The sequence below is a fragment of the Myzus persicae genome, unplaced genomic scaffold (genome assembly GCF_001856785.1).
Source record: "Myzus persicae strain clone G006 unplaced genomic scaffold, MPER_G0061.0, whole genome shotgun sequence".
NCBI classification, from domain to species: domain Eukaryota; kingdom Metazoa; phylum Arthropoda; class Insecta; order Hemiptera; family Aphididae; genus Myzus; species Myzus persicae.
Genome location: NW_019104056.1, coordinates 822,389 through 847,611, shown reverse-complemented (window position 1 = coordinate 847,611; position 25,223 = coordinate 822,389). Strand labels below are relative to the sequence as shown.

General features: G+C 35.1%; 1 protein-coding gene across 1 annotated transcript in view; it reads right to left on the bottom strand.

Moving 5' to 3' along the window:
* Positions 1 to 372: 372 nt before the first annotated feature.
* The window catches only part of LOC111038144, a 52,604-nt gene continuing 27,753 nt past the window's right edge, over positions 373 to 25,223 (bottom strand). The window contains exons 3-4 of the mRNA XM_022321114.1: positions 16,367 to 16,523; positions 373 to 536 (exon numbers count right to left, since the gene is read on the bottom strand). Of these exons, the coding sequence (XP_022176806.1) occupies positions 418 to 536; positions 16,367 to 16,523 (276 nt within the window). The 3' untranslated portion in view covers positions 373 to 417. The remainder of the gene's footprint in view (positions 537 to 16,366; positions 16,524 to 25,223) is intronic.

Here is a 25,223-nt window from a genome sequence, read left to right as displayed (position 1 = left end):
TCAATCTCGCTTTTCGTATATAGGTACCTACCTACATGTAATATTATGTACACGCACATAATAATATTACAAAATCGTTATTATTATCGATGTATATTTTAGCTCGGCGATAATATTTATAAAACGCTGACACCGTCGTAAAAAAATAAAAGTCTGCTCGTAAACCATCCGTTTTACACACCATCATATTATGATCGTACACGTCGTCTGTCATCATAATAATATATTATGCCTGGATACGACGTGATAGCATAATACGATGGTGGTAAGGGTGGTGCAGGGTATGGGGAGGAAACAATACGAGGAACGCTCGTTGACAAAAATCAAATAAAAACCCGACAAAATAAAAAAAAACAAGTATTATAATAATAATAATAATAATAGGCAGGTATAAACTATAAACCAGTAGACGGAAACTCACAGTTTTAGGTGTAGGAAGACGACCATGAAGAGGGCGCCGATGGCGGCGGACAGCAACGACACCAGGACCAATATCATGGGCCACGTCACCTCGGCAATGGGAACTGTCAACATACCTGTCAAAACACAACAATGATGATTACATATTTTTTTTATTTTATACACGTGTCATGTGATATAATAATAATATAATAATCACGCTATTATTTATTGGATTATAAACCGTGGGTACGAAACAAATACATACAATATATATATCAGGTAGTACGCGATCTATTATACGATGGCGGAGTGATATATATATAAATAATATAATATAATATAAAAGATACACAATAAAATATAGGTATATATAACGACGCGGGCAATGTTTGATAACCACCACCGCGGAGTCCGGCGGGCGGGGCGCGAAGATAATAGTAATAATAATACCTATACAGCCGTACCTAATATGCGCGCGACGATGGCTCGATTATTACACGGAGTAACGTCTTCATTTTGGATTTTTTTTTCACAATAACACCGTAATATATAATACAACAACACGACACCTATAATAGTATAATATCATTGTCACACCTCTGCCGCCGAGCCGTGGGAACGAGACTGTGAAAAATGTGTAATTTCGTTTTGGTCGGCATTTTATTACTACTATTATTATTATTATTTATCACGTCAACGCCGCCGTCGCACCCGCATCGGATTCGAGTGGCGCGTATCTTCTCCGCCACCACCGCCGACGTTTTGTTTAATTTTTATTTTTTATTTGTCGTTCGACGAATCTTCCCGCTTTGTGTGACATTATTATGCTCTGCGCGTACAAAATTATACGCGTACGTACACACCAAAACACTGGCGGGAAAACGCTGACGGTTTGATTGAGTTCGTATGACATGTCGTCGAGTATAATATTATTATTACTATTATTTAGTAGTAGTCGGGTTACAGCAATACGGCAGTCGATCGCAGGCGGTGAAACCACTATTATACGACGCCGCCACCGCTACCACTACCCTATGACAGGCGACAGCGACGTCGTTCGGGTTTCTTCTGCGACTCGTTCCAAACGAATATTTTATTTTATTGTTGACATTTTATTATATAGCATTGCAGCATGTATTTTCGATCGTTTGACGGTGTTCACAGATTCACATATTTAACAGCCACGCGACAATTTTTATAAACACTCATCGTACCTGTATACATAATATAATAAATTGACGATTTTATTATAATATTACGTTACGATTCGATTAAAAAAAAATTATCTATACACGGGATTTGAATCTCAGTCGTTAAGTATTTAGTCTGTTGAAAAACTTAAAAGATTTATGTACCTAAACATATTATATATACAGTATACACTACTTGTTTATATTAAATATTAAATTTAATTAAAACATGTTATACTGTAGCTGTATATATAGGTACCAACTTAATAACTTTATAGTGCAGTTTTGTTAGTGAGATTACCGCTGGTTTCGGGCTTTCGGGTAAAGTTTAAGAGCTATATAAAATTTCATTTTTATAAACATAGCGGTTGTATTGTTTACGTTGCAAGGCAGTTTAAAATATAATACTATTTGAAACGAATAATAATTATATTGAGCAAGACGAGCAGTAAACACTATAGTATACATATTACATACGTTTATACATACATTCGTAAATAGGTACATAATACAAATACATCCATCTATGTATAAAAGATCTATGTATATAAATATACATATGCAATAGTCAAAAATAACAAACACATAAAGATTCTCAATTATTATAAATTCAATTAAGGAAACTAAAAAATAATCATTACTTATATAACACTAATATAATATATAAACGCACTAATAATTGAATGATAATTTGAGTTTGCAGGAAACCGAATAGCGTTAAGAGATTTTTATATTCCAGTTAGGGGGCTGATAGTGTACCAAAAACAGTCAAGTTAAACCACACAACAGTATTGGATAAAAAACCTGCAATGTTATTTACATTATTTACTACTAAAAGTAGTCACGTAGGTATATACATATGATTACGCGATTCAAATAACATAATTTTCTAATAGTATTACACACATATACAATAACTACCATACCTCCTATTAATTTAGCAGACAACTTGGATATACCTATACTATTAATTTATCTCACACGCAATTCGGTTGCTTTGATTTTTAATTCGTTTCTGGCGAAAGTAATTCGGATACACCGGTTAAATACCGAGCTGATTGAACGCTGCGTCATAAATTACGTAGTAAAATAATACACGCACGCTTCGCGATAATATATAATCGGCCCTCAAATACGGTCACATAGATACATTTAGTATTCACGAGATTTCATCCTCGAAAATATGTATATAGAGTCACAGATTTCACTTAATCCAATTAGAATGACACAGTTTTCGCTATAGTTAGAAAAAAATAATCTGCAAGATCTCAAACAAACGTTATAATATTTTTTATTTTATAGCGACACAGTCTTGTAAAAAAAGAAACACTGACAGTGAACACGTCAATCCACGGGATATTAGTATATTACTATAACAATAAGGTACTAGAAATGTAAAAGTGAAATGTTTAATAAACACTTGTCTTTCATCTTACATTAAAAAAACAACAAATAACACATTTTACGAATTTATAAAAATTGTTCAATTACACCAAACTGATTGATTCTGAAAAATTCTTTAAATTTGTTTACTTGGTTATGAACTTTTATTACAATAACAACATATTAATAAACGTGACATATATATATATTTGTTTTTCAATAAGATTCATTTCACAATAAGTATAATGTATATAAATGGTATAAAAGTTAAAAATATCATGTCTTTAGTTAAATAATATAATAATACATTAATACCTTCATGCGTATTTATAGTCGAACATTTTTTAAAACGTATAAAATTGAAATATTTAGTTAAGGTGGAAAATACGATTTATTAACTCTATCCGCATGAATAACTCTGCAACACATTCGTATTTCTCTATGTGATAATTTAATTGTTGGTATATATTTCCGATGGAGAAATGAAAAATTAAATTGTCATCAATACGAATATTGGTTTATTGTTTATCGAGTTACTAGGGACATGATATCGACATGCAGACGCCGGGGAAAAATTAATATTATTTGACTAAGAAATATTTGTTATCATTAAGGTTAACTTATATCTGAAATTTGACAACGCAAATAACGTATACAATTTAAAAAATGTTTTCTGCAAATTAATTACAAGTTCTAATGTAATTAACATTTAACGGTCTTGTACAGTAATCCGTAATGATTACGATTACCTAGATATTATATTGAACTTATTTTGACTTCGTAGAAAAAATTGAAAATATTAATTATGATATAATGTCAGGTGAATAATTCATTCTAATTAAATATCCTATTCAATTTCCACTAGAAGAAAAATCGTGATTTATTTTAATTGGGCAGTATGCGATCAAATTAATTATACAGTTTTTTAATTATCAAAACAAAAAATGTCCACGCACACATAACAGTGATACAATATTATTTAATTATTGTTTACATGTGTGGACGTGTGGTTACCAGTTATAATAAAATGTATACATTAGATTATAGTTAGCAATGTTGGCATTTTTTCACGCATTGATTATTTCACAAATAAAAATTTTATAGTTAACACATACTTGGTTTATTGCCTACACCCGATAGGTTGGTGCATTTCAACTAAGACACAACGCGTCACGAATGTGTTTTAACGAGTTAATTTGAACATAACCAGTTTTTCCAAAATGAACGTTTTAATTAATAAAAATATTGTCTTATATAGGTATATCTATACCTATATATTATAATAAGTCTAGTATCGAATTCTACTTCAGTTTTAGCTTGTATATATTATTATTATTATTATTTATTAATTATAGATAGTTTATGAGATAAACAATTATATTATAACATACATTATAGTATACACACACGTACCTACATTATATATTATATTCACAAATGAAAAACGCCAACACAGAAATCGCCTTCGAATCATTTGGTAAATTGCGTTGAGCCGAACAATAAAATATAATCGAACAACGCTCACGATAATAATATAATAACATTAATTTCGAATTTATAGATAATTCATCTGCAAATGTAGTTGTTTCGCTCGCGGAGGTGAGATAGTTGATGATAAGTATATGAAGACTGACACGGAATAACAACTTGATTATAGTGTAAATCGTTTTGAAAAAAAAAATATATACGTATATATTGACCGGTATTCCGTTGAAAAAAATAATATATGATAATAATAATAAGACAAGCGCGCGCAATGAAAACTCGGTGGAATAAATCATGTTTTTCACCGGACCGCATCGGTCGTCCGCTGCCGCCGCGCCGATGCCATGTAAAACGTATATATTATAATATATTTTTTTTTTCGAAATCCTATTTGCCAAAACGAATTGTACACCGGCGTATATTAACTCAATCTGCAGTGCACATATATTATATGTATATAATATTATATAGGTACGATGAATGGTCTACGTGATGAGACGCCCTCGCACAATCATAAATCTGAGTAACAAATTCGAATATTTGACGTGCAAGAGTGATAAAAAAAAAAGAATGCGAAGAAAATAAGACGCTGATGGTCGACCGGCGACACGTGCATATTGACGAGCAAAATTTTTGTACAAAAAAAAAAATGTTCAAATAGCTTTGAAGAGACATTCCTCGTCGCATTTTTTTCGAATCGCCCGAGTTTATACTGCAATATATTAAATAAATATATTATATTATACAATACACGGCGTAATATTCTTGATCCGAAGACGACCGGCGGTAGAGTGGATTTATGTGTTCGGGTAGTGTTGTTATTATTATTATATTATCATTATAATATACGTTTACGATTTTTGTCGGGTTTGCCAGTAAATTTCAACTGGTTTCACCGGGCGGGTTACTAATCACCCTGGTTGACTAATTAGCGACTTGACAAGTTACTCAGTATTATATCGGTGCCTATAATACACCTATATGTATATAATAGGTGTACGGCGGCGGATAACCGGTTGCAGGCTGCTCCAGTGTTTAGTGTTTATATTCTCTTCTTATTTTATTGACTTGTAAAATGAGAAAGTGCAGCGGCTGCGGCGGCGGATAAGCGCGACAGCCTAAATTACAACATAGTGTTTTCCGTCTATATTACGATTCCGTAAAACGTGTCATCCGCGTATAAAACGTCATCATAATAATATTATATAAGTAGGTACGCGGGTCAGGTTAAATTCACAATCGGCTAATCGTCGTGACCGCATAAAATGATGTTGTCTTCAAGTGCGTCTTCTTCGTCTCAACGTCTGTCATCCGAGACTGCGCGGGCCACGTGGCGCTCGAACGACGACATGATAATTATAATATTATAAATTATAATGCACCTACGAGTTACGACTATCGTGCCGCCACAATTTGAACCGTTTTCTGTCGACCGTCCAAAATGACCATATAATAGAATATAATATATACGAGGATATGCGCAAAGCACTCCGTATGGCTTATTGAAAGCGTTTTATATGTCACCAATCACGAAATAAGCATAACATAAGTGTTTGCTTGTCGGACGACGGATTTCTTAAATTTTAAATTTTGATTTATATCCATGATTTCAGAGTTTAAAATTAATGTAATATAGATGGGTAAGTACACAGTCATTAATGTACACGCAGATTTTAACTTTTTTATAAATTGCAGCTCACCACGGGATAATGATATACCTATAAGAAGACTTTTGAAGAACAAAACGAGATTTTTAAACTCAATATAGTGATAGGATATGGGATTTAGATTTCGTACTCAACACCACGAACGAAAAGACAGTTGATGCATTTGATGCGGCACTCACATCTCTTTCAGTTATAAATAAATGAAGACTAGAAAAGTCATGTCAATCGAGTTATGGGACTAAAAAGGAATCACTAATTCTTGTAATTGGTCTGATAATAAACGAGGCAGATCACTATGAAATGATAAAGAAGAAGTTGTGTTGGGCGATTTAAAACAAACGTCATAGAATATAAATAACAATATGCAGTGCAGTGTGTCTGACACTCCATGACGACGCCTCCTCCCCTCCCCCCTTCCACTCGGACAAAGCATAAACTATACAGATACAAAAGTATTAAAATAATAGCACATATTTTGGTTTAAAACATATGGGGCTATGTCGCTATGTCGCTATGATGATTTAAATATATTATAATAATTTACTACAATTTTAAAATTTGTAAAAACTGTAAAAATTGTCAAAGTAGGCTATATAAGTATTACAAAATACTATCTATATACATCTATTTTATATATTTTTTTAAATCATTATTAATGATTACTATTGTTTGTACATACAAATAAAATTAATAACTCAGAAACTTTTAGTTTGAATTTTGATTAAGTTGCATTAAAATGTTTAATAAAAATCATTTGCGTAACAATGTACAATAGAAAAACGGGTTCTCATTAAAAAAAAAAATTTGAAGGAATTCATAATTTGGAATTAAAAAATGTGTGCAATATTATTGGATAAAATTGGGAAATGAGCATGCTTGATGAATCACTCTGTTAACGACTGACGATGCCAATGCGGTTACCACGTACACATAAATATGTTAAACGATAAATTCACACAACTATAGGTATGTGTTTTTAGGTTTGTTTTTGGAAAATTTAACGAAATACGCAGACAAGTCTGTACTAAATACTACGTGCACCCAACTATACACACCCGAATACCACCGTGTACCTTTTATTGCTACAATGAATATTATTATACGATTAGAGATACGATCAGCACGGGCCCCAGAAAATATCGTATTGTTATTACGACTAAACACGATTTGTATCGACGTATTTCAATAGACGTTTATTATTATTATTACTATACGCAAAAAATTTTGTTTATTGTTATTTTTTTGTATATATCTACAGGGTGTCTCACTGGTTTTTTTCAGACCACGTTTATTCTCATACAATATACCTATATAGTATATGCTGTCCAAGTCTCACAAATACTGCACTCCTCTATCAGGTTCTTGCTTAAAGTTATATTGTACATTTATTTGAACACTATCAATGAAAAAATAATTTTTATTTTTAAAATGTTTAAATAAATGATGAATTATCTCTCTCTATATGACTATATATAACAATATTTGATACCTAATATCTTAGATATTGAAAGTATACCCTAAAACATAACTCGAATATAATTAACAATAAGAATATTAGATTTGCCATGCGAAGTGGTGAGTCAATGATGGCTAGACACCCTGTGTAATGTACCTGTATATCCATAATACATAATACTATTATCGATGAACGTTTCCATTACGCTCGCCTGGTCGTGATCATGTTATTATTATTATAACCATTACTATTGGTATTCCGCCAATCCATCGGCGCGTATAATAAATGCTCATACAGAACTTATACTATACGTAGGAGTTGTCGACGACAATGACGACGTACGAATTTCTGTATCTGTTTTTCTCTCGCTCTCTCTCCGACAGATTTACATGATGTATCAACACGACGACGTGTACCTAATACCTATATATACCATATAGCATGTGTGTATTACATGATGTGCACACGTTGGCTTATATATTTTATTTGATGATTACACCCGGTCAGTGCTGCCGTCGCGGTCGACAGACGTACGCGGCCGGCAACTTTCAAAACGAATTAAAAATGTAATTTATTTGCTGACACTCGTTGAAGGCTGCAATGGAATCGCCCGGCCGTTGCCGAATGAGCACACGTACACACAACCGCGATGACGTGGAAACGGTTAATATTTATAAATATATAACATATAATATATATGTATGCAATAATAACGTATATGTCATGACGTATCCATACCGACGAAAAATTGCACCAAAGTTCATCAACCGAGGTTTTCATATTATTATATTATTATATTATATTGGCTGCACACGAAAATCCGATAAACCCGTATATTATATTTGATATAATTAACTGCCGAAATTTAAATCGTTTACGTACCACCTATATAGGTACTCGTGTATATATATTATAGATACCTATATAATATGATGTATGACGTGTTTGTTTTCATTTCTAATTCTATCGCGGCTATAGCACGATAATAATACAGTAATAATTACCTAGTTGATAGATATATTATAATTATTTATAATGCGTTACACGTTATACGTCGATCAGCTGTCGTCTCAAAATTCATTGTTTTTATAATTTAATTAAAACATAGCGTGCATTCGTTCACTATACTTAACCATGCGATTATGTATATATATATAGTGATTTAAAATGAACTGAATATTTCCCAGACGGATTAACGATCTTAACTGATGTTCACTAGAAACTTTGTTTCGGAACTTTATCGGCCTTAACGGCGGAATATAATTAGTCTCCCGCAACTGCAGCATCATCCTTGTGTACGATAGTTTCTTATTTTAAATTATCATCTTACGGAATTAAAAATAAACAAATGATTTCACGACAGGCTACGATCATCTTAAAGATATTTATTATTTAATTAAATGATAAAATATTAATTTTTAAAAGTTTCAACAAACGTTAACGAATGAAAAATCTAATTTTCCAGTTGAAGCGTATCGAAATCACATGCTCCAAAAACAAATATCGAGGTTAAAATAAAATAATAATAATATGCTAAAATATTACTGTTGTATACACTCTAATATTATATATACCCTATATAATATGTACGTTATATTATAATATGAACATCCACGGCGCTGTTATTTGTTGTATATATAAACCGATAAGCCCGCCACGGTCATGCGAACAGTTATGCAAATGTTTAAGTCCTAAACTATGTTTAATGTTTACGATTATTTGGACCCCGTAATTTATAAATTTGCATATTTGATTGGAATAATCGATAATCGCAAATATGCCTAGCCGAAATTGCACTCGATTTAATTTGATATAAAACACGCTGCTAAATGAAGTTTGGGTTGAATATTTTTGCATAATTAATTACTTTGGAAACATATTTCTATATCATCAAATGTGTACGTAACCTATAGGTACGCGTGTATATCGTACCTATATAATATAAGTACCTGATAATAAATTCGATTTTTGTGCAATTAACGCCGCGCTTTTAATAATATTTCGACATTAGGCGGCACTCACTCCGCCGACTGTTGGAAAAGCAATTATGTGCCTCCTGAGAAACTATTATCATAAATGTATGTATACTGCTTGTATTGTAGGTATGTAATCTGGAGTACAAAAACATTATAATTGTCAGATCTGAAGTACACAATTACTACACACAGAACAAAATATGGAAGTTTGTAAGTTGTTTTTTTTTTTTTTTTTTAATTCAATTCCGTCGCGATTACTGCAGAAACTCGCATATAACAGTTTCACCATATAATATATGTATACATGCACCTAACACGTAAGCTATTCCGCTTGATATGAATTTTGATTTTGAATACTTTTCACACGCGTACAGGGTAAAAATGGTAAAATATATAGTAATATTGTGTATTACACAAAAATAATGTCAGATTAATTATTAAAAAGACTAGAATTGATAACAATCAGATATTTTATACTTGAATGAGATTTAAATATTGATTTAAAGGCATTTAGAAATTAAAAAATAATTTTTGTAAAATGACTAGGTAAACTCAATTAATATTAATTAGCTCATAGTTTTCGTGTTTACTTAAAATGTATGTATTGTCATGTTCTAAAAATCGAATTTAATTATTGGGCTGGGGTGTAAGGAAAAAATGAATATTATAACGTCACCGTTTCAAAGTATTAAAAAACACTTTTATTAATAATCTCTCGTGATGTAAAATATGTATTGTACGCGTGTTTTGTTTTCCCAGCGATTATCACAGTCTATAATCACGGTGTATAAGAAGTTGGTTGTACCTACCAGCCGATGAGGCGGCCACGAGGTATGAAACATTTCTTGAATTTCGTTGACGATTTATACGTGTCCATATTCGATGACCTTTTGTGTGTTTTGTATTTGTTTTTATTTAAACATTGTTCGAGTCGTTTTATTTTTTTATTTTTCGGCAGTATAGACTCGGAGAAGACCGTAAATTATAATATTTCCGAAGCCGGTTTTTCATCACCGCCACTGCCGCCGTCGTTTGTGTGATCTCTAACGAGCTCTCCCCGTGGATTCGGGTTTTACGCACAGGGAGACACTTGTTTCCACTCGTTTTACTTGCTTATTTTTATTTATTTTTTCCCATACGGCTTCAATGAACTGCTGCAGGTAAACCAATACACACGAGATTTTGGAGAGCACCACGGTACGTCGTCTTGTTTGTACAGTTGAAAAGGTTTTCGGACCGTAAATATGTAAATATTGGCGGTAAGCACAACACGCACACAACGGAATTCAGCTGCTGCGCGTACACCTCAGGTGAGTTTCAAATTACCGTCATTTCTCGTTGACGGAGAATACGAACGAGATCGACAAGAAATCGTTCACGGATAATCGTCAGCATTCGGTATATTTTTTTACGCACGAGTATAGAATCTTCTAGGAATAATTAATATTCATATTTTTTTTTACATATATATATATATATTAAACGGTGTTCGGTGTCTTATATTATATATTTTTATCTTGGAAAAAATCATCTTTCTCGCTACGTAATAATATCGTGCAGTCCACCGAATCACAATTAAATTTCTTTTTATAAACCCGTAGATATGTAAATATATAATATGATTGCGTAGTGTTGACAGGGTCATATATTATAATAATACAGTTGTGTGAAGATGATTATGTTTCAGCCGGATTTTCCGAGTGGAATGCGCGGCACCGATGACGAATTGGAATCGATCTCATCGCGGGATTGGATTCGTTGATCGACGGGCGCTTTTTCTTATAGAGCGGACAGCGTCATCGCCACCGTCGTCATAGTAATAATAATGATGATAACGTTGTGCACTGACGAGAGTGTAAGAAAAAAAAATGACATCCTTTTTTCAGGTCTTTGTTCCCGAGCTGTTCGGGCCGAACAAAACACATCCCGCGCCCATAAGACCCGAGGCTATTATAAAGCAGCTATATAGGTACCTAGGCAGTGTACATAATACTTTTCCTCTCCATATGTAACTAACACTGCTGATATATATTTTAATTAAATGTCATGGATCCACACACACACACACGCACACACATACTCACGCAGACACACGAACCCGTCTCTGTCGGCTATCCATAATTATACCTGTCAAAGATATTGTATCAACTGATAGCTAAATTAAAAATCCGTTGGTTGGTTATTTTTTTTTTTCGTTGCCTCTCTCCCTCCCATCACCCACCACCCCCGACCACTCCCCCGCCGCCCCACAGACGTCCGCGTGCATATAACGAACGTGACGTGGAGATGTATTACACACAGATATAGCTATATATAGTTGGTATAATATAATACGTACGTGTATTATTGGGTGTACCTATACCTATGTAATATGTTTAGATCCGACGCCGCCATCACCGTTGCTGCACAGCGTTCCGGGGGGAACGTGATATTTTCGCCCATGACGGTGATAAGAACCCATTCATTACGATCGTTTTCGAACCGTCATTATCCAATCCAGGAGCGGGTCCGGTTTTGAGCGCGACGGGTAAAAAAATAATAATAACCATCCGTAAGGACGTACGGCTGGCAGTACCTGCGGTATTTATGCTGCTCGCGGACCACGCGTATATAATATAATAATATGGATAGTTACACCTCTTTCCGGCGGCTCTGATTGTAACAACTCATTTTGTCGTCGGTGTTAAACGTCTGCGGCGCATAACATACACAAATCATAAGCTCCTTTGGGCTGTGTCGGCATATATTATATAGGTTTATATATATATATATTCGTTGTACGTATAACGCCATTCTGGTTTTCGGCAAACAAAAAAATTACTCAGCAGACGCGATATTATAGATATATAATAATATATATATATTGTATATATATATATACCGCGGGAGACGTGTTAAAAGTGACGTGATTAATGTTTTCCTCTCTAACGCTCACCTCGTCCCCGTGCGGTATACTTATAATAGTTTGCTACAGTGTGTGTGTGTGTGTCGTATATGAGTGCTAGCACCCTGTAATCGGGAGCGGGACCAGAGAGATATATATTATAGTGGTCTGGTTTTCATGCCAAAATCCAGGTTTTCTGCGTAATGCTCGTCGTGCCGTATACTATACATACTAAAATAACTATATAATTATATAATAAAGCCGTCAGATATTCCCAAACGTCCGGGGATTCGTGTGTTGTGTACTTGTGTATATACGACAACTATAAAGCATTAGCGTTTGGATGTACGACTTGCAGGTCTCGGCTGTGTTATAACGTCGTACGATTCCCAGAAACGAAAAATCCACCTTAGCCAAACTGTCTCGAACACGTAAGTGTTAAGTGTACATTATATTATATGATTATAAACATACCTGCGGCTAATGCACGTCGATAGAACCGAACATTCAAATTATATCGCAACTGTATGTAATATATGTACTGGGGTATTAATATATGGGTACTATTATATTGATAATAATAATAACTGCTGTTGGCAGCTATATCAAAAGTCGCATATTTTATTTAATGCAAATGAAAACGAGAATTTATTTAAATATCCAACGAAATTGAGATATAAAAACGAAAACCTAGTCGTTATTTCAAATAAAATAAACATTAAATTCGAATCCATAAGAATTACTTAAACGAGGTGTTTCTTGTGTTTCCACATAATCGATATTAATGGACAGAGGTCGAGCGCGTGTTTATGTATATATATATATAATATCATATAATATTAAACCGTTCGCGCGCTGTGCATTTTTACCATAGTAATATTATATATTTATATCCACAGCATTTCATTGCTTCCAAAGTTTTTAAACGTGTGCCACACTGCCACCTTTATTATATTACATAATCTATAAGTACTAGGTGTACATATATATATACGTATTATTATGTATACACTATATAGTTAAATCTATTATATATCGTCGGGTAATCTGTTCTCGGCTACGTGTTTCTAACGCGTCCGTCGAAGTATAATATAAAATAATAATACAAGAACAAGTTTATGGTAGTTGAATACAAATTACTCGGATGCGACTTCTGCAGGTAGTCGATATAATATAAAGGTAGACGCTTCGATCGTCGTCGACATCCGAAATGTTTTCGTTTCGGAAATTTGTACTAGAGTGGGTTTGACCAGTGTATGTTTATTTTTTCAACACGGAAATTTAATTATTTTGTTTGCGCTCGTCGTCGTGTGGGCCGAGACATAAAAAAGTCTGCGGCGCGATGTAAGCGATATAATACTGAGACGCGTACCCATAATATATAACAAGTATATTTAATAATATATACTATTGCATTTTAACGAGATGCCGATCGCTGGACTACCCGAAATACATAATATAGGATTTACTCATTGCCGTGTTTACAAATTTGCCACCATTAAGCAAATTTAATGTAGATACCTATCACAAACAAATTAATAGAATAAGTACCTTATTTTTCAATCCCCTGCAATAATGTGCCACTCAAAGTCAAGTGTGGGGGACCCCCTCTTTGACCTTTACCCCGCTGAATACACCGTATACTGAGGTTACCGTGAAAAATGTTTGCAGAAACATATAATAACATATTATTATATACCTATATTGGACTATGTCGATAGTGAATAATTGTAAGTAAGTATAGGTACAACACGTAGGTACAACGAATAAAGGTATTTAAGTTTGTATAAATTATGCATATATTATTTTTAGGTGCACATTACATCACACATTTTCAATATATTAGGTGTTAATATTATTATTATTATTATTATTATTATTATTATTATTATTATATCATATTATATTTTAGTGTGCATCACGGTGTATCAGTTTATGGGAATTACTTTCAGCGGAATACCTCCCGTTGTCCCGTCGATCGGTTGGACGTACGTATAATAATATCGTGTCGGTTGCAATCAATGTTCTGCAGTCCGAACTCTCTCCGAGGCGGCAGTATATTTAACGCATACGGTACCTACACACGCTCTCGACTGTGTATACTGTCTGTTTTATATATACGCACTACACTTTGACGTCGACTAGAAAGTCATTAGGCCGGTGATTTGTTGCCGTTTTAATGGCACGTGTCGATGGAATGCAAAATCGCTCAAGCCGCGAACGAGATCACGTATACGAACAAAAGCACCGTTGAATGAAGCCATTAGTTTAGTATATAACTCTATATATATATATATGTGTGAGTATTACGTTTAGACACATCCAACACTGCTGCAGTTAATCGCATACGTATAATATAATATATATGCATGCGTGTACACGGACACACGCAAAGAGCTTGCTAAATCGTTTTCTGTGCATTGTGTTTCGACGGTATATTATTATCGTGTACGAAAACGTACATAGTTATTGATAGTTACTATATGCACTCAAGCAATGATCCTTCGTTGTCCAAACTTCAATTTTTCTTAGTTATGTCTGGCGTGATTTAGTCTTGTTAAACGCCAGCATCTATAATGCTCATATTATATAGATATCCGATGTAGGTAAGTGCTTATTAAAGACATGTCACGTTTTCATAAGCTCAATTACTGCTATTTTAATTTTTTATGTTTTTCAGAAAATACACAATCTCTACCTGGGTAGTTATTAATTTTATAAAAGTGGGTTTGAGAAATAGGAGATTTTTCCATAACTTAAAAGATGTGAATTAAAAAAGCCATCCAATACGTTAACATTTTTAATTATTTTAAATATTCATATACATAATTATAATAATTAATACAGCGACTGATTTAGAAACAAAATGCGATGAAGAATTTGTATGCATGTTAGAAACTTGAAACCCCGATAGAATAAGTCAAGTAGTAATAACTAATAAGTAGGTGTACCGTGCACACAAAATATTAAGTTTAGCCAAAATGTTATTCAAGATTAACTGTTAAAATGTATATGTTATTGGTTTATTATGATAGAAATTTAAAGATATTAAAGCAAAGATTAAATGAAAACACAATAAAATGAAATCATCATCTTAAAAATATTAATCTATATATAAACTATAGAACTTTATTGAGAACGATGTATCCAAATTCCAAAGAAAATTTATATTACACGTCTAATTAGCCATTTTAACTGCCGTTGACTTTGGTGCGGAAATGTTATTATTATCGTCTAAAAATATCCAAATAGAGCGGTCCTCCACTTAAGATCACGTCGAGAGAGCAAACATAATGAAAACTTTGGTGATACGAGCCAATTGTCATCGTTTAATTTATCGGAATTGGATAGCAGCCAACGAGCAATTTCCTGTTGGGCGTATATCCCTTAAACGTATATTTCTGTACGGCTAGGCCCGGCTGAAAACTATTTCAGATGCGCACGGCGGCTGCGAGAGAGATGGATAAACGGAGAAGGAGAGAAATAAAAGTAGATAAATAAATAAAACATTCGTGATTTGGACTTCGTCGTTAAAGAGGAGGTGCTTGCTCAGGCTGCAGAGACGACACGAACGCGGGGCTTATAATAATGCGGGGAACGCAAAGCGAATCTTACCATATTATTTCGATTGCAATCAGACGCGTGAAAACGAAAATCATTACCGGACGACGGTGCAGTGTGCACTCGAACCATCGCCCGGCCGTGAACGAAGTATGTGTGCGTGTGTGTGGGGGGGGGGAGACATGCCTCAGTCGGTGGTCATATAATGGGGGGAGGGGGTACCTACGATACACAATTTACAAGTATATAGTATATATTATATATTATTATATATTTATATATATGGCAGACCCGGTTAAAACAAAACAAAAGAACGTTAAAATAATACAATGAGCGGCACAATAGCCGTTTAAAACACTCACCGTTGTCAGTGCCGTCTAGAGGTTGTAGGGCCCATGTGCACAGGTCGCAAGTGGTCAGGCCGTCCGGATAAGGGGGCTCCAGGAACGGTGGACGGGGAGGCGGCGGGGGAAACTTCCACAGGTCCTCCTCGGTCCACCACTGATAATCGTCTTCTTCCTACACACGCACAAAATACCAAAAAACAAAAGGTCAATTTATCATGATTTAAAAACAACGAAAAATTTAAGCGAGCGCGCGCTGCAGCAGCATAGTCCCATTGTTTGTGTTTAACACGTTGCGGTTTCGTGTTTATCGTTTCGTTTTATTTTTTTCTTCTTTTTAGCCTACGCACTTATGCTAAGTCGGCGGATCCCGCGGACGTGCACAAACAGATATATTATACATTTATGAAAGTAATACATATATACATAGGTATTAGGTGTATATACACTGCAGAACTCGGCGAGACCCCGGAGGGCACGTATAAATCGTCGAAATGACTATTTAGAAAACAAGCGACGCGTTTCTTATTAAATAATAGTATAATGCAAGCTGCGGCATTTAAATCGTAGTTGTTTCACCGGAGGTACAGCATACTATAATACTAGCGCGAGTGCAAAACGCTGCACCTCCTCCAACTCTGCTGATGCACAGTGCATGCCACACAAATTATATATATATATAATATAAAAATGTATTATGCGCGTGTAATATAAAACGTTGTTCATAATAACTAAATACTAATAAGTTGGTTTTCATGAAACGATCCGACGGAAAATTCGACGTGTGGCGCAACATACATAATATATATATCAAACCGACGTATTCAATATACTGAGATGTCCTTCAAACAACGATTCACGTGCATCATGTACCTGTAGGCTATAGGTATCTACCGCCGATTGTGTTTCGGTTCGAGGTCGTAATTATTGTCGATGTTGATGTGCGCTTCCAATGACATTATATTCGCTTAGAAAATACACGAAAATCTATAGCTATATATTATAATATATATTCCTTTTAATCCATTTGTTTCAATCAAATATAATTATACTCAACCGATTATTATAGTATGTTTCTATAATGCTGTATAGTACGTAATAATATACGTAACTAACCATTTACTCAATGCGATTGAAAAGCCAAACTCGGCATATTATATTATAAAGACTACCTCATTACGCGCAATGGCCAGGTTAGGCCAATGAAGGGTCCTTTCAAATCGTATCACATAATATATAATTACGGGTTAATACAAGTTAGGGGCAGAGAACGTTAAAATTAAAACATAATTATAATTAAAATAATACTTCGGTCCTTACGAGAAACAATGCAAGACAATATGCACGTATACCGTCTACAAACTTAATGTAAAAGCATATTATTAAAACGGAGGTATACAATCTCACTATATATTTTATGCAGCTATAGCTAAGTGTCTTGCGACGGATCTCATTAAAAACATTAGAGCAAACACCGAGACATTTTTAATCAATTTTGACGGTTTTGTTAATTTATTACTATTATATACACATAGCAGGTATATATATTATGTATATGAATTAAAACGCATTATGTTTTAAACACATATAATTATACACTGTATATATATACCAAGCTATGTATTATTTTTGCGTCTTTAATATCGCATTACTTAACAGCGCTTCCACCGAGTACATATATATATATATATAGGTAACCTATTACACAACACAATGAGCGTCGGGTTAAAATCCGACCTCATTTTAATACGATGCGGATGGATCTCGGGTGTACGCGTACACATTAATTCATTAATAGAAGCGGACGAAAAAACAAAATGGCGGTAATCGTACGGACGCGAACAAACGATTCGATAAAACATTATTATATTATAACATAATCATTATGTACGACGAGGTGCCCCCCGGCCACAAAGACCGCGGCCATTCGCACGTGTTCGCGCGAATTATCAGGTTAGGTGAGTGTACTAGCTTACATATTACACTTAGGTACTAGTACGAATTATTAATCGGGATTTAAACGCACGTGACTGCAGACGTTTGCGGAATGAATATAATAATATACGATAGTATATACGAATACATACACCGATGGATAATTTTTAAATATATTATTAGTCCTACTCGAATTTATCCGAACGAATATTAAACGACCTATAAAGCGACGCCTTTTTACATATTTGTATGACATAAAACTCTCAATATGAACGAAACAATAGCACCAATCATTGTCGGTACCTATATATATACTAATTTAGCAGTCATAACATGAGTTTGTTTTTACTATATTATGAGCGTGTAAATTTTATTTAGTTTAGTCATCGAAAAAAACAAGAACTGCACCGTAAACAATGTTCTTTTCGGCCGACATATCAGTTGCACGTTCGAACAAATTAATTTTCGTATATTAATTGAACAAACCATGTTGGTTTAAATCTTAATTTTCTAAAACACTTTTAAAATTACTTTTTTTAAGTCTATAATGAGCCATCTCTCGCAATAATTTCGTTTTTAATTCTCTTTGCCGTGTATAAACGTAGGTATAGTACCTATGGATATAATATTTAATATAAATTACTCGTATATGAAACTGCAGTATCTATGGTATACGCCGGCGTTATGATGATATTATATTGATATATACGAGGTATGATGAGGGGAGAAAAATGTACAATATCGAAATACGTATCGGATCGCTATAATGATTATGTATAAGGATTATGCGGTATTATTATTACATCGGCGGTGGGAAGAAATTATCCGGTAAAGATGGAGGATATATAGGTTCACTGCCACAACATCAACAACAACTACGACGGTAATAATAATAATAATAATAATAATAATAATAATATTATGATCGCCGCGAGTACCTATGTAGATAATAATGGCCGCGCGTTGTAATACATAGGTACGTATAAAATACATTTTCGAGACCAGTTCGTTACATATATATGTATATAGATGTATACGCACAAACGTCGTGCACGGATAATGCCTTTAATTGAGGGTAAGACACGATGAGGAGACCGTAAAAAAGAGAGCTCCGCGACCGCAGCCAGGGGAAAGGGCCAGCTGCTACAGTCGACGATGTAATATAGGATAGCAGAGCTCGTAAAGTATACATATATATATATATACCTTATGTAATATTTAACGCGCGCGTGTGTGTGTGCTCGCGAGCTCGCGGGAAACGCGACGTTGCGGTCCGTGTCACGCAAAGAAAATGCTTGTTTCGAGTATGTATTATGTAGGTAGGTACTTATATTGTATACACATATAATATAATATAATATATAAGCCGGTACCAATTCCTATAAATGCCGGTAGCGTTTTCTGAGGCGGCGGCTCTCGTAAAGACCCCGACAAATATATAATATAATATTATATTATACTGTTCGGGGTTACGCTTCCGTAAACACTTCTCGGCGGGTATCGACGTGCATCTCTCTCGTATTCACATTATTGTACGATTCGGTATTCACAGTGTATAATATATATATATTATATACTATGTAACTTGCAGTGTATGTAATATTTATACATTATTTTATTATGCATTATATTGTGCGCGGCGGAGCGCGTACCGTGGGGTATAAACACTGCGCACCAAACAAGTAATTATGCCGCCGCCGCAGCCGCAGCCGCAGTTCCTCACAATTTATATTGTGTTTGTGTAATCAACCCGATAAAAACGGATTTTCGGTGCGCGCTTCGCGGTCTGATGGTTTTTTAATGTCTTCATCGTTCCTCAATCCCTCCTCCTCCCCGTCAGTGGAGCAGGCGGACGACCGGAGGCGGCCTTTTGTTTGGAGGTATAATATATATACTTACACGCGTAAAAAAAATAAATAAAAACATAGTATATATACATACTATCTTAAGCCACCTTCACCCCCCTCCCTAACGGTCATCGTTCGGGAGGAGTGTGTGTATATATACAATGTATATATGTATATACACATACACACGCCCGCGCGCGCTATATGCTCCGGGGGGGGGGGGGGGAGAGATCATGCTCTTGCGCGGTTATATTAAACGAGAAAATTGGTGTTACAACGTTGAAAGGAACACGTAGGTATAATATAGCAATCTCAATAGACCGGCGGCGGGGCCATTCCACCACGAATTGTTGCAGCTGCACCAGAGAAGAAGAAGAATAACACAGAGTATCGGTTCGGCCCCAAACCAGTAAACCACCTCTACAATATTATATTATTATATATTTATATATATATACACGGTACGCCCGAGATACGATATATTCTTCTCGTATATACAGTCACGATTCGGCGCGCGGTAATGTCATCATTAACTCCGTCGGTCCAGTGGTTCCCCTCAATCCTCCTGGCACAGCGATATAATAATATTATATAGTCGTCTCCGTCATCGCATGATGCCATGTTACATGGCATAATAACATTTACCGACTGACATCTTGTATTTATAGTGTAATACAGGTATATTATTGCAGTTGTACAATATTATTAAAATGTGCGTACCTATCTATAATACGAACACAATAATTTGGTGACGCATTGAAGTCACAGGAACACCGTTCACACACGGACTGCACAGACGCGCACACTCTGACGTATAACGGACCAATTAACCGTCGTCCAACGTGTATAATATGTGAGCATGTATATATGTATATAAATGTTATACGCATATAATGTATACACTCGTCACGCCGCCGGAGTCATGGGATGAGAGATCCGCCAATTAAAGAAGGTTTTTTTTTTCAAACAATAATAAATTAAACGAAAGATAATAAAACGCGATTGCGCGAGCCAACGACTATATCGTATATAATATATACACAATACATAATATATGTATGTGTACATATAATACCCGAGGAGTAAAAACAACCTACGAGGCGTGTACGCGGCCGAGGAAATTTCGTGAGATATATACCTTTCGTGTTACTATTATTTCGTTCAATAAATCACTTGTAATAGAGCTCGCAATCGAAGCACATACACACGCGCGCGCTCGCGCTCGTACATAAGGCGCAATCAGTGGGCACCAAAGCACAAATATAGTGATTTATTCGACCGGTCGTACCAGTGGTAGAAAAAAATTAAATTATATATATAAAGATGAAAAAAAACAAAATACAAGCCGTGTAGGCAATATTTTCCTGTGAACATTATTATATATACGTTCACTGTCACGCGACCTTGTTTCGCGGTCCTAACCGATTCTCTCCCGTTCTTCAACAAACAACGTAATGTACCCAAGTGTGTATTTGTGTGTGTGTGTGTGAGTGTTTGTGAGCTCCGGACAGATTCAGAAGAAAAGAAGAAAAAACAAGTTCGATAATTTATATTGCTTGTAACCGGTGCACAGTGGGTTGGGAAAAAAATGTTTAAAAAAATAAAATATTTGTATTTTTTTATCAATTTTTTTTTTATTATTATTATTATTATTAATATTATATTACTAACTGAAATGATTCCTATATATATTAGTAAAAATAATATATATATACGTAGGTACTATTATATATTATAGAGGTATCTTTAAATTAGATTTCGATAAATATTCAGCAGGTAAATTATCATACATGACAGATTTATCGTCAAACCTTTATCACTATTAGTTCGTATATTGTAGTAGTGCAGTATAAAATGTACCGAATTTAACGACTCCGAGCAAATTCAAATCCAACGACTCCATCAATAATTTAATACTAATAAAAAATAGCTAGTCCATCCAAATGTGGGCAGTTTAATGGATTTATTCGAACGCAGTCTGATAATTAGATCGGGGCTAGGTATAATAAAATATAAAACAATTCGCTTTGAAGTAAGACGTATATAGAGTAGGTACCTATAAATACATTCATATACTTTATACCTATGTATGTGATATGTTATAACAAATAAGAAAAATGTGAATGGCCGAAAGCGCATCGGCAAAAAAGTTATAAAACAAAATCGTATACAATAATTATTACTTTAATAATATACAATCGACCTGTTTAGTCAGAGAGCATTAAATATGTTTAATGTAAATTTTATTATATATATCCTACTCGTATAATGAAATTGTTTTTATTATTTTTGACTTACCATAAATATGAGTGTCCATGTGTCGCGCGATAACAAAATATTATAGTTGCTCAAACCGGAAAACTTTTTCAAAATCGACAAGACGAACAACAACATCGGCGATGGAATGATATGTACGTATGTACTATGAGCATTAAACCTAAACATAAAGGGCGGCGGCGGCGGAGACGCACAGTCACGTCTTGTCTCGGCGATCGCCGGTCGGCTACTGCAGAACGTATTGCAACTGATGCGAGGTGTAGCCGTGTGGAGGTAGGTATATATATAATATTTATTGTATACAATATAATATAAATGTGTTGTACATGTGTATATGTTCATTGTGTGAGAGAGGAGCGATTGCCGTTTGCGGTCCGCGCTTCGGGGTGGTTAAGAAGTGAAACAAGACAAAAGGAACGCGTCTGCAGATGACGTGGTCGTATTTTTCTCTTCAACTCTATCGTCGTGGAATAAATCGGTTGACGGCATGTAGGTACCTTTACGAAAGCGTAAAAATAATGGCAGAAACCCGGGCTGCGGTGAGCGATTTCGGTCAATAAAACCGCGGTACATCGGTTGTTCGGACAATGCGGCGGCGGCGTAATCCGATTTACGACGAGGTTGACCCGAGAGGGTGGGCTACCCCCGAAGAAAAAATCGTCGTCGTCTCTGTGCCGTACAGCAGCAGCAGCAGCCGCTGCACATTGTGCTCACCGGCGTGTATATAATATATATGTCCATAATATATAATATAATAATATGTGCATGTACCCATCAAAGGACGCCCTGTCGTGACGATCGTCGGCGACAACCGTCCTCGCATTTATTATTTATATATATATATATATATATATATATACATATTACATACTATAATATACGTACAGTGCGTGGCACACAATGAACCCCTCTCGACGATCACCACTGCAGACGGTCGACGACGACGACATATTATAGGTATTATATATATTACCAAAAGGAACACGGTGTATACACGCCTTGTCGTTAAACGTGTACACGCCAAGACCACGCGCGCACATCCTCTTCACGCGCGGCATTGTGCACCGTCGTCGTCGCTATCACACGCCCGCTGTATACGGCAGCGGCATAATATACACGTTAAAATTTATTTTTATGTATATATATATATATTATATATAATATACGAGCGGCAGGAAACGTACACGTATATATAGATATTACAATATTGTCGTCCCGCGCGAAGGAACACGATAATAATAATATCTACCCCGTATATATTGTATATTATGTACGACACACCCCACCGTGCACCCCCGACGATCCGGTGCAGATATTCACAGTTGCGTGATTTTTCATAATCGTTTCGCGAACGGCGTCGTTTGTAAGCTATAATATGGGTAGCCGCCATCGCGCTATTAAGGTGTGCACTGTGCGGTGCTGCGTCTTCGTATACTAGGTAGGTGTTATACGCGGCGCGGGTTATGCCTACCGTAATAATATAAATTACATAGGTATACGGGTAGACGAAAAATAATTTCAAATTCGTCTGTATGACGCGTATAATTTAGGCGGCATACGCGTAATAATAATATTTTAATCCGTGCGGTTAGAATTTTTTTTATTTTATTTAATTCTTATGCCACCTTAGTGCAGTAATACGCGCGTCGTAAAATACAAGATAATATATCTTGTGGAAATTGACTGCGGCGTGCCGAACAACTCAATTATAATAAACACACTCCCGCTCGGGAAAAAAAAAATGTATCCTTATATAATGGTTAACAACATATTTTATTTTCTTCGCGTATATCCAACACCTGCTGTTCACCCCCGTAGTTATAATATACGCAGTCGGCAGCAATCGTTATATTATGTTTCTCTTTTGATTCGGTGTCTGCTGCTGTCGCTGCAGTTGTAGGTATATAGTTATATGCATACATGTATACACTGCCGACGGTAATTTCAACTGAATCTCATAAGTCATAACTTATACAGTGTTTAATCTGGTATGAGTAATAATTCAAATAAAAAATAATACGAAAACTTTGCTGCCAAAGTACCGTATATACCATGTATAATACGCACGTGTGCCCAAAAATCGGTAGGCCAAACCCCAAACGAAAGTGTCTGACTCCCCAGTCCCTACTGTAGTTCCTGTTAGAGTAATAACATTTTTATTTTTTTTAATAATCCAATCAACGCCGCCGCCGTAGTTTGACGGATCTATCGTGCCCACGTACCTATATATAGTTGTAGGTATACAGGATGTAAATTGTTATGGGTATCGTGTTTAGAAGCATTTAAAATGTTTTTCAAACATGGTTAACCCATGGAACCGCGCGGTTTAATTATACCTCGACGATAATAACGATGGCTAAACAAGACACGTTGCGTATATTATAACAATGTAAATTATGACAACACCTGTCTCCCTGAATTCGCGGTAAACGCTGAAGACCGAGAATGTGATATTACATTATTATTTACCCACACGCCGTAACTCATCACCAAAAGTGTTACTGCTTATTAGCGTACAAAAACATCATTATTATTATGGTCGTATTGGTTTCGACATAAATCCAGTCGGCTGTAAATAAAGCAAAGACAACAAATTATTCGTAAAAATTTGTTGAAAACCACCGAAATACTGGTTTGTTGCGCGTGAATAATAATCAATTGGTGTATATTACTGTGGTACAAATATGATTATGAATTATAATCTACTCGCCGTTTGGAAGAAGACATATTTTATTAGATTTGTGTTCCCCAGACGCTGTATGTAATTTACGTTTTGGGCACAACTCCAAGCCGGCCGAAATTCATTCATTATTTCA